Source organism: Parasteatoda tepidariorum, chromosome 2 (assembly GCF_043381705.1).
Source record: "Parasteatoda tepidariorum isolate YZ-2023 chromosome 2, CAS_Ptep_4.0, whole genome shotgun sequence".
NCBI lineage: Eukaryota > Metazoa > Arthropoda > Arachnida > Araneae > Theridiidae > Parasteatoda > Parasteatoda tepidariorum.
Window position 1 is genome coordinate 96,883,030 of NC_092205.1, and position 12,108 is coordinate 96,895,137.

At 33.8% G+C, this 12,108-nt stretch overlaps 1 protein-coding gene across 1 annotated transcript in view; it reads left to right on the plus strand.

Annotated features, from left to right (window-relative positions):
• LOC107447737 (tubulin alpha-1A chain) overlaps positions 1 to 12,108 on the plus strand; it is a 50,413-nt gene that overhangs the window by 856 nt on the left and 37,449 nt on the right. Inside the window, exon 2 of the mRNA XM_043050522.2 lies at positions 1,504 to 1,622. Coding sequence (XP_042906456.1) covers positions 1,518 to 1,622 — 105 coding nt within the window. The 5' untranslated portion in view covers positions 1,504 to 1,517. The remainder of the gene's footprint in view (positions 1 to 1,503; positions 1,623 to 12,108) is intronic.

Consider the following 12,108-nt stretch of genomic DNA (forward strand, 5'->3'; position numbering starts at 1 on the left):
AAATACATTCGCTGCAGCTTGTTTTAAGTTAACCAAAAAACCTTGGTGTCTTCCTACCATTGCCGGAGCACCGTCAGTAGCTACAGAAATGATATTAGTCAAGGGTATATCTTTTAATTCAATCACTAGCGTTTCACCTTTCGTATAGCTTTCCAAACATTTAGCAAGTAACAATTCTTGGTAAAATTTTCATTCTTTTACTAATCTTGCATAAGCTAAAAGTAAAAGCTTCGTTTCCTGGATAAGTAGATTCTTCAAGCTGTATAGAAATTCAGATATTTTTAAGTACTCGCGTAAAGAATTTTCTACGCACTGAGATATATTATCAATCTTTCTTTGTACATTATTATTACTCCGTGGAATTCTTTTTACAATGTTAAAAGCTGGTTTGTGCAAACCGGTGAGTATTATCTCACTTACAGCTAGTAAAATAAGTTCTTCAATAGTGTGACGCTTTCCGGACTTTGCAATCATGTAATATATGGAAAATGCGAAACTATGAGAAACATGCGATCCATTATCACTTCTCTTAGATGTTGTTGTAGTGACGGTGTTTTCAGATATTTTTCTTTGACTGTTTGAATAATAGTTAAATCTTTATCTTTTTTATCACTATGGACTTTTATCAATTATTCGTTAAGCTTGGAATGTTTCATTGGATCACTTGTTATAGTTTTATTACATAGGAGGCACATAGGTAAAGTACAATTTCCTGGTGAAGAAATAAAGACATACTTTAAATATTCAACATTGTATTTTCGGCGTTTTTTCTTCGACTCATTCATACTGTTATCTCTTAAAAAGGGAGCAAAAGATATAAGAAAATTTGTAAATCAACTGTTTAATTTGTAACAAACCACTGCTAATAATTATAAGCACCCACCTTTATTTATAGTTTACTTAGGATGTAAAAATCGCTACGATTTTATTTATCTTAATTTCCTTCGTAATAAAAACCAATAACAATTTTATTATTTTATATTAAACCTCACGCAGACTCCCTGACGTTGTTCAGGGACCCCTAGATCAGTTTTTATTTATCACGGACCCCTGGTGGTCCATATGGACCACTTTGGGAAACACTATGTTAAACCATCCCTACAAAGTTCAACGAAGAATGTGAGGAAGTTTCCTCATTTCTAATCGGAATTTTTTTTTAATTACCTAAAAAAATACTAGATTGGTAACTAAGATATCAGTTTTTTTTTTTAATTAAACGAATCATGTGTTTTCCTAAAAATGCCTTCATTTCCAGCCACGTCGATGGTCTATCCCTTAAACTATTCCAAGCATATCCTGTTTTTTTCCCTCCAACTTGAGCTATCTGCTCCTTAAATTAACAAAGGGTTATTAAGCTGTACTTTGAGCTCACAAAGCCTGCATACATAAAATAAAGATATTTAACAGCTTCAGCCAAGTAAATTTGTCAGACGATATGTCTGGTCCTGAGTGGATACTCCCCCCTCTATACCATACTAACGAGAGGATTTTCATCCATGACAGATTTAACGTGCATCATGTTGGGCGACTGTGAAGATGAACGCCAGTATCGAACCCTGAACCGAAGCTCTCGACTAGCTATGTTCGAACCGACTGCACCACCAGGGAGTCTACATCTAAAGGTTTGTGGTTTCTAAATCCTTGTCAAAAATAAGGTAGGCACTTTATTAAAGTCGCCAATAGCACGATGAGCTATTGGCGACGGTCCCGGAAACATCCCATAGGATTATCCGAAGACATGCTATCGCAATTTTAATCCTCTGCAGAGGAGATGGCACCACTGCTTAGGTAGCCCGACGATCTGCACCCGAAGTCGAGCACTTTACGGTAGAACAGCAGGCTGATCAAATTTGTCACCCACCCGCTTACTGACTGCAGCCAGTGATGCTTGACTTCGGTGTTCTACTGGGAACCATGTCTTTACGGTACACAGCTGGACTTGTCAAAGTTAAAGAACAGGTATTACGAGCTACGAACGTGATTTATGTTTTTAAAGAATGAAAAAAAAATTAGTTTCTAAAGAGCAAGACGGTTAAGAATTTTTTTATTTTTTTAAAATTTATATTGAATCAGTGGGCATGATCTATAGCACGAATGTCGAAAGGGTCTCTAGTTTCGAATTTAAGATTTCTCGTGCTTTTTTTTTAAATTTATTTTTATATACTGCCGAAAAAATTATTTTAGCCCTCCCTCCCTTTTAGATGATATTTAAGATGCTTGTAATAATTCGCATGTAAATAACAGCATGTAGTAGGAAATTATATTTCGAGTTCAAAATATCTAAAATGCGAAAAATTCATTTAGGTTCAAAAATTAGGTTCATTTTTTCCCATCAGTATTTTTTTTAAAAAAAATATAACAAAGACTACCTATATCAGAAAGGGGAATTTGGGCATTTGAATGCTTTTTTTTTTACTTATTATTTTTAAATTATTTAAGAGAGCGATTTATTTTCTATAATTTGCCTGAAAAACAATTTTTTTTCATAATAGCCTCAAATTTTGACCTATATATGTATGATAAAAGGGGTTTTTTTGAGGGAGGGGGAGGGAGCACAAACGTTTTATTTATTTTAGAAATTAGTTTACTTCAACTTTGATGGTATTTCATACATTATATGATCTATATTTATTTATATTAAGAGAAGTAAATGCAACATAATTTATAATTTAACCATGAAATTTTTAGATTGGATGATTTATGAGATGACCTTAAAATCAAAAATTATAAAATTTTTATTACGGGTAACAGTATGCCACTTTTTGATATCTTGTACATTTAGGATGATGTGGTCTTCCAATTTAGAAGCCAAATTTTTCAAAGTTGTTTGAGAATCCTGTATAATTTCGAACACATTCGATGGAAACATACCGAAATATCTTATGTTATATTTAAAATTAATTAGTAATTAAAAAAAGATTTTTTGTAAGAAAAAAAAATTAATTGGTTACTAATCACGAGATTATTATATGAAGCTATTTAACAAAACTTTTACCTAAAACATTTATGTTTTAAGTCAATCAGAATATAAATTTTGAGTAGTTTTAACACAATGTTAAGTTTTTTGCTGCTATGGAACAAAAATGAATTAAAACGATTCTAGAAAACTTTTAACAGTCAGGAAAAGTATCTTTAAAGATTATTACACTGTGATTATATTGAAAATAATTTAAAATTTTTTTATTGTGCGTAAATAAAACCAAATAAACTACTAACTATGATTTTAAACTTACAATGATAATACTTCTGCTCCATTAAAATCGTTGATTTCGAATTTAAATAAAATTAATAAAAATTAAATGGTTTTTAAAATATCACTTACATCATAGAGAGAAATTATTTTGTTACATTATATTTTATTTTACAACCGTTGTTGAACTGCCGAAGCAATTTTTGGGTTTACTACTGCTAATGTTCAACCAAGTAGCCTTGTCATTTTGAACCAAATCCAGAAGACAAGGGAACTTCTGGATCAAGTATTGAGAAAAATGCGCCTTCGTGGAGGATTTTTTGATAGAACTAACCAGCATTTGCGTTGCATGGAGAGGAAGACCACGAGAACTTCCCTCGGTTAGCCTGACGGCAAGAGGACCCTAACCCGTGATCCGTCCACCAATGAGGACATTTCACGTCAGCACTGTGGTCGGTGCAAGCCGGATGCGGAATTCGTATCGAGCAGCCATCGCCGAGATTCGAACCCGGTTCACCTCATTGGAAGGCGAACGCTCTATCTTCTGAGTCATCGCGGCTCTTGTTACATAATAGAAAAATTTTAATATTTAATTTTTTTTAAATTTTCATTTTTATAACTGATAAAAATAGCTTTGAGTAGGTTTAAAAAAGTTAGCAACCTAAATCTTTCGAAGTTTTTGAAAATTATTGGAGGAGGGGGCACGTGCCCCCTATGATTAAGCATGTGCGTCTACGAGTGCTAGAAATGCAGTTAAAGACTTCACTTCTTCAAGAAGCCCCTTTTAGTTAAAAGTAAAATAAAGTGGTAACAGATGTTTTTTGTATGGTAATTAAAAATAAATAAATTATTTCCTCACCTATAAATGTAAATTAGATCATGTTCTGATACTTGCGGTGCGGTATTGGTCCTCGTTAAACTGTTCTACCATAAAGTGCTCGACTTCGCGTGCAGATCGTCTGGCTACCGAAGCGGGGGTGCCATCCCCTCTGAAGAGGATCAAAATTGTGATGGCATGTCTTCGGATCATCCTCAGGGATGTTNTTCGCTTCGACCACCGGCCCCACTCTTTATCTTTTGAGTTTTAATAGTATTTTATTGTTTTAGTAGTCTGTTTAATTTTTAGTTTAGTATCACATATCAAAATTTAAAAAATTTTCATACTCGCTTCGACCATCAGACCATTATTTTGCTTCGCTTTCTTTTAGGTTCCTCTAATATCTGACGCTTATCTAACTAATTATGATACCAATCAATCAAATTAAGGTTTTTTGTATTCGCTCCGACCTCTGGATCCACTATCTCTTTTCTTGTTTTTTACAGCTTTAACAAATATTGGTTGCCGGTACTCAATATATTTTGTTCCTAATCAACAGAACCAATATTTTCCCCACTCGCTCCGACTACCGGACCCATTTTCTAACGGTTAGTACTAAACGTTTGAAATTTATTTGAATACGAACAGCATACAAAAAGGATTCTGCAAGTAAAACAGGAGAAGTTTATCAAAGAAATTTAAAAAAAGCTTTTTGGATATATATTTATTTTACGATTATTAAGTTTTGCATTTTTAATATCCATTGCGAAAGATTTTTGCAAGTAACTATTTTTTGATGTATGGTAAAATATCAACAAGAAATGTGGCCATAGCTGTATGGCAAAGGTGTACCATAGCCTATGGAAAAATATTTCTTCATAAGCTGAAGCACATCTTAGTTTTTTGGCAAAAAATTGCCATATAAAAAATGCCATAGGATATTCCTATGGGGTTTTGCCTATGGTAAAATTTTGCCATATACGTATGGCAAAATTTTGCCATGCATGTATGGCAAAATTTTCCATATAAAAAAATTCCATAGGATATTCCTATGGGGTTTTGCATATGGCAAAATTTTGCCATACATGTATGGGAAAACCCCCATAGAAATATCCTATGGCATTTTTTATGGCAAACCTATGGCAAATTTTCCTAAGGGGAAGAGTAATAGAAAGATGAAGTAAGACTTCAAATCTTTTGAGTCTAATTTTCATACGTTTTTCCCCTTCGCGATCGATGATCCCGAAGAAGTTTAGCAATATTTTGGAATCAATATATGTATCTGTATTTATGGAACGTTTTCATCAACTCACTTTCGTATATGTAACAATGGAATCAGTTTCTATCTTCCTCACATGGTTAGAATGCTTAATTTTTGACAACAACTCTGCGCCTGATGACAGACAATACTAGTTGCAAGAATTTAACGTCTTTTTACTTAATTACCAAATAGAATTTATTACCAAGTTGTGACCAGTTTCCGTCGAGTGCTCAATTTACTGGAGCTCTGTGCTAGATAACAATACCATTTGTCTAATGTTTCCTGAACACTGAAAGTAAAATTAATTGATATATTTTCGGAAATACGAGATGATGATCAATTGATATTTTGACCACTTTCCGAATATCTAGAAGGCTCAAATTTGAATGGAAACCCAGTGCTCGATGACGAAGCAAATTAAAATGGTTTCCTAACCTCTAAAAGCAGAATTTAGCGTCATTTTATTGACAAAAGGAATTTAATCCACAATCAAAATTTAGACCACTTTTTGACAAGCTGAAGTGCTTAATTTTAATCGGAGCTCTTAGCTTGATGCCGGTATGGCTAGTTGCATGTCGCATGAAACATTTTATGCCGATGTAAGCAAACTAACGGTCACAAAAATAAATAAAAGAACAAATTTTTTAAAAAAATTAAAGCCATTTTTTCAGGGCTCGAAAAACCGCCCGTCCTCGGCGGTCAAAAATTTCCAGCGGACAATGAATTTCTCGAATCAGACGTCCGCGCGGACGGGCATTTTCCCGTTAATGTTCGTGATACACTTTCAGTTTTTGTTATCTTACAAGAGTCTAGCGTCTCACTTCTAAAATGACCCTCCAATCTTGAAATACCGTACAGCAACATACTGCGCATGGTGAATTGGTGTTTTTTCCGTCTGGGAGTACTGCAGCAGTTGAGAGGGACTTTTCAGCAATGAACTTACAAAAAAAAAACACATTACGTAAGCGTTAAGCGCAATTATGAACTTCCACCTGAATGGAATGCCCCTTTCAGATTTCTGTGCAGAAACCTTTGTAAATCACTGCCTTGATTGTGGAACTGGCAAACGTCATATTTGATTCATTTAAAAAACGCAGTACCCTCGGATAAATTGACATTCCAGATAACTTGACCTTTGTCATTTAAATTATTTCATAAAAGAAATACTAGGTTTTACTATTAGTAACTTAGTATTTCTTTTATTACTGTATAATGTAATCCTAGTAGCTACTAATTCATTGTGTAATTTATATAAATGTTTGTAATAAATAAGAAAAAATAACATTTTTATTTATTTAGAAGCGACTGGTTAGTTTCAATGGAGGACGGGTGCATTGTTAGACAAGCCGTCCTCGAGGACCGGTAAAGTTTTTTCGAGCCCTGCATTTTTTAAAAAAAAACTGATTGACTGAAGGGGAGAAAATGATTTTAATCTTATCAGACCGAAAACGAAAGATGTATTATCTTCGTAATAGACTTGTATCACCACCGAAAATTTTCAGGTCTTTCAAAACTAAAGCGCGCTACGTTCATCGTCGAAGTCTGATAATAAATTTCTCTTAATCGACGAAAAATCGATATTTTAATAATTCTAGAAAATTAAGTCATTCTAAAAGTAAACACGGTTAAAGGAATAAAGCATTATGAAGTAGGTGCTTTATTTTCGTTGCACTAGAGCTGCACAATAAGCTATTGGCGACGGTCTGGGAAACATCCTTGAGGATGATCCGAAGTCATATGCCATCCCAAATTTTGTGAGGCCACTTCCTCAATTTAGACAGAGATCTGATCCCTGTACTCATGGTACTGCCCAGCTACTGACCACGGGACTTTCGATTCCATAGATTTTAGGAGCATGTATATTGCATGTTCTCGGTGGGTCTTAGCGGAATCGAAGATAGAACCCTTGACCCTCCTGACTAGAGTCCGCTTCTCTAAGCATTATAAACCTATAAAGCAATGTAGGTAGGTAGATACTTTATTTTTGTCGCATTAGAGCTGCACAATAAGCTATTGGCGACGGTCTGGAAAACATCCCTGAGGATGATCCGAAGACATGCCATTGCAATTTTGATCCTCTGCAGAGGGTCTGATCTCCTGCGCGTGAAGTCGAGCACTTTACGGTAGCACAGTTTAACGAGGATCCATACCGCACACCCTCGGTCCCTACGCAGACTGATCCAAGTGGTCACCCACCCGCACACTGACTGCAGTCAATCACGCTTGACTTTGGTGTTCTACTGGGAACTGTGCCCTTATGATCAATCCACTGCGGGACTGTAAAGCAATATAAGTGCACAGAAGGCTAAAAATTATATATAAATGTTTCGTCAAATGAAATAAAATAAGTCACAGTCGAAGAGCCTGACGCTTTAGGTGAAGCTTTAATTTTTAATTATATATTTACCAGGGGTGGCTAAGCTCCTTGATAGTCGAGCCATTTTTCAAAATGTGAAAATGCGTAATCAAATACGTATTTAAAAGGTATTAAAAAATTTTTTTTACAATAATTATATTTATTGAAAACATATAAATAAAAGTACAAAATATGTGTATTAAATTTAAATATTAAAAATTAAACACATTTATTTTACTTCTTTTTGTAATTCTTTAAAATTTGGTGAATAATTGGTGACAGCACTTCTCAGTAATTCTTTAAGATGGTGTTTGGATTTGGAAAGTGGAATAAAATGATTCACATAAGTACGTTGTTCCTAATATAGAAATAATTGGACAAGCAGCCTTTTTTAATTCAGGATATTTCTATTCTGGTGCAAATTTCCAAAATTCAGTAATCGACGTCGATTTACATTTTAATTGTAGAGCTTGATCTTCTTGCATCTCTATTAATTCTAATTCTCCAGATGCTTTTTGGGTCATAATTATACTGCAAATGGAAAACTCACCTTGAATTATTTAATTTCAAATGGATTCAGAAAAAAATCAAGAGACGATTTAAAATATTCCAANAGAAAGCTAAAAATTATCTATAAATGTTTCGTGAAATGAAATAAAATAAGTCACAGTCAAAGAGCCTGAAGCTTTAGGTGAAACTTTAATTTTTAATTATATATTTACCAGGGGTGGCTAAGCTCCTTGATAGTCGAGCCATTTTTCAAAATGTGAAATTTTTCGCGAGCCGTAATCAAATACGTATTTAAAAGGTATTAAAAAAATTTTTTTGCAATAATTATATTTATTGAAAACATATAAATAAAAGTACAAAATATGTGAATTGAATTTAAATATTAAAAATTAAACACATTTATTTTACTTCTCTTTGTAATTCTTTAAAATTTGGTGAATAATTGGTGACAGAACTTCTCAGTAATTCTTTAAGATGGTGTTTGGATTTGGAAAGTGGAATAAAATGATTCACATAAGTACGTTGTTCCTAATATAGAAATAATTGGACAAGCAGCCTTTTTTAATTCAGGATATTTCTATTCTGGTGCAAATTTCCAAAATTCAGTAATCGACGTCGATTTACATTTTAATTGTAGAGCTTGATCTTCTTGCATCTCTATTAATTCTAATTCTCCAGATGCTTTTTGGGTCATAATTATAATGCAAATGGAAAACTCACCTTGAATTATTTAATTTCAAATGGATTCAGAAAAAAATCAAGAGACGATTTAAAATATTCCAAGTCTTGAAATTTATGTTGGAATTCCGCCAATATTCCTTCTAGGTTTTTTTATATACTCGTTGAGTTTTTCTTGTTTAATATTGGAGCCACAAATAATCCTTCAATGAGCCGCATGTGGCTCGCGAGCAGCATTGTGGCCCCTTCTGATATATACTATCTTGCAGTGAAGAACGGAATAATAACTTAAATATTTTAAGTTATTAAACTTTTTTAAAAATCGCCATTTTGGCAACATATTTAGAGGAAAATTATCAAAATCATTGTCAGCAAATTTTTGTCAGCCCAGATAACGCATCGTTGGAAGAATTCGATTAGAGGTAGCAGGCTGAAGACAGACTGTAACTTGACCTCAGAGTCATTAATAACTGTTACTAACTCGCAGCAGTAACAATAACATATTATTCGCAAAAAAAAGAAAAGGAAGAAAAAAAGGCGAACTACTTGTGCGAAACAAGCATAACAGCTTGCAAGTTTTATTAAATTATTTTTTATTTTAAGCTAATTCTATGCAAATGAAGGAGTAGGGAAAAAAAGTATGTTTTCAAATTTGAATTAACTCTGAATAGACCTGCAATTTCGCTTCAAATTGCATTGTTAAAATAAACCTCAAGTTTATCGCTTTGTATTTTGTTTTCTTTGACTGGAAGAGACGGTCTAATGATTCTGTTGACCTAACCTAACTCATACCTATTTGTCTTTTTTTTCTCTCGATAGTCCATGTTTTTTTCCCCCTCGTAACAATAGTGACTCATTTTTCATTATTATTATTTTTTATGCTGTACGCTCCTATATATCTTCAAATTTTCTCTTTTTCTTTCTTATTTATTTTTAGTTTTTATTTCTATCTATTTTATTTCTAGCCATTTTTTATTTCTTAATTTCAATTTGTTAATTTCCTTTATTCAGGGCCCACGGTAAGCACTCTCCAACTCGCCAAATGCGATACAATCGTAAATTTGGCCAATAAAATTGTATTTCAGCGAAAGTATTGGAGAATGATTTTTTTTCCTCTGGAAAGAAATTGAAATTACGTCAAAACGAATTTTTCTGAACAAATCAGTACTTTTTATTCGATTACAGTAATTTTCGGTAGATGCGCCGCATAACCAATTAGAATTGGATCCAAATACTTTAAGTCTGAAACAAACTACCGTGAAATAGTTTTCTAAGGCTAAAAAAATTAATCATAAAAAATTGTTAAGATTTGCATTTGGCGAAGACTTTCGAAAATTGGCGAATACATTTGATATTTGGCTAATTTACTGGCTAATAATTTGAAATCCTTAGCGCGGGCCCTGTTTATTGTAATAATATTTTAAACTGTTTGATACTTTGTATTATAGTTTTGAAAGTGCTTGATTATTGATTCTATCAACTACTGTGTTTTGAGCCGTGATGGCTCAGGGGATAGAGCGTTCGCCTTCTAATGAGGCAAACCGAGTTCGAATCCTAGTTGATACGAATTCCGCATCCGGCTTGCACCGATCAACCGGGTTCGAATCCCATTCGATACGAATTCACCAAAAAATAAACCAGTTCGAAACCCACCGATATTTGATCGATACGAATCCGCATCCGGCTTGCACCGACCACAGTGCTGACGTGAAATATCCTCAGTGGTAGACGGATCATGGCTTAAAGTCCCTTTGCCGTTAGGCTAACCGTGGGAGGTTCTCGTGATCTTCCTCACCGTGTAACGCAAATGNTAAGTACCAAAAATAAATAAATCCCATTATTTATTTTTTAATTTCTGTTAGTTAATTTCCTTTATTCAGGGCCCACGGTAAGCTCTCCCCACATCCAAATGCGATAAAATCGTAAATTTGGCGAATATAATTGTGTTTTAGCGAAAATATTGGCGAAAGATTTTTTCCACTGGAAAGAAATTAAAATTACGTCAAAACAAATTTTTCTAAACGAATCAGTATTTTTTATTCGAATGCAGTTAATTTCGGTAAAAGCGCCGCATAACCAATTAGAATGGGATTCAAATACTATAAGTCTAAAACAAACTACCGTGAGACAGTTTTCTAAGGGGAAAAAATGTATCATAAAAAATTATTAAGATTGGCATTTGGCGAAGACTTTTGATATTTACTAATAATTTGAAATCCTTAGGGCGGATCCTGTTTATTGTCATAATATTTTAAACTGTTTGATACTTTATATTGTTTTACTGTTTGATACTTTATATAGTTTTGAAAGTGATTGATGATTGATTCTATCAACTACTGTGTTTTGAGCCGTGATGGCTCAGGGGATAGAGCGTTCGCCTTCTAATGAGGCAAACCGAGTTCGATTTATCCGATTTACACCGACCAAAAAGTGAACCGGGTTCGAATCCCACCGATGTTTGATCGATACGAATCCGCATTCGTCTTGCACCGACCACAGTGCTGACATGAAATATCCTCAGTGGTAGACGGATCATGGGTTAGAGTCCCTTTGCCGTTAGGCTAACCGTGGGAGGTTCTCGTGATCTTCCTCACCCTGTAACGCAAATGTGGATTAGTTCTATCAAAAAGTCTTTTCTTCCTTTCTCTTTCTTCCTCTCTCTTTATTTATTTCTTTTTTTCCTTCTCTCTTTCTTTCTTTCTCTCTCTCTTTCTTTCTTTCTTTCATTCTCTTTTTACAGCAGAACAGAGAGAGTGCATTTAATTTTAAATAAAGTCAACTAATATTTTAGTTACTTTCTTCTATTCTTCGTCTTTTTTTCTTTTTTTTTAAACCGAAAATTAAATTTTGAAATTTTTGTTTTTTATTTTTCCATTTATGTTCGTACAAACTGATTTACACAACAATATTTTATGCTGATTACTTTTAAACGTTAACATAGTCGAGTGCGAAAAATAGGAGAACAGTCGAATTTCGATCGAATCGTCACATTTTCATGTACAGTGCAGAAGAAGAAGGAAAAAAAACGGACTACAATGAATAATTTTTGGTCTAATGACTCATTCGTAATATTTCGAGGGTGTGACTTCAAATTTGCAAACTATTTAGTGCGGACGATATTTTAAGCCACGAAATCAGTCACAAAAACGCACTTTCTCTGAATAAACATTATTTTTTCGATGGATTCAGATTTCTGACTCCCAAAATAAAGAGAGTTGCCGCAATCTGAGAATCAGGGTCCTAATAGTTTAGTCAGGAGAGCGGTCCAAAATTTTGACCCCCTAATCTTAATTATA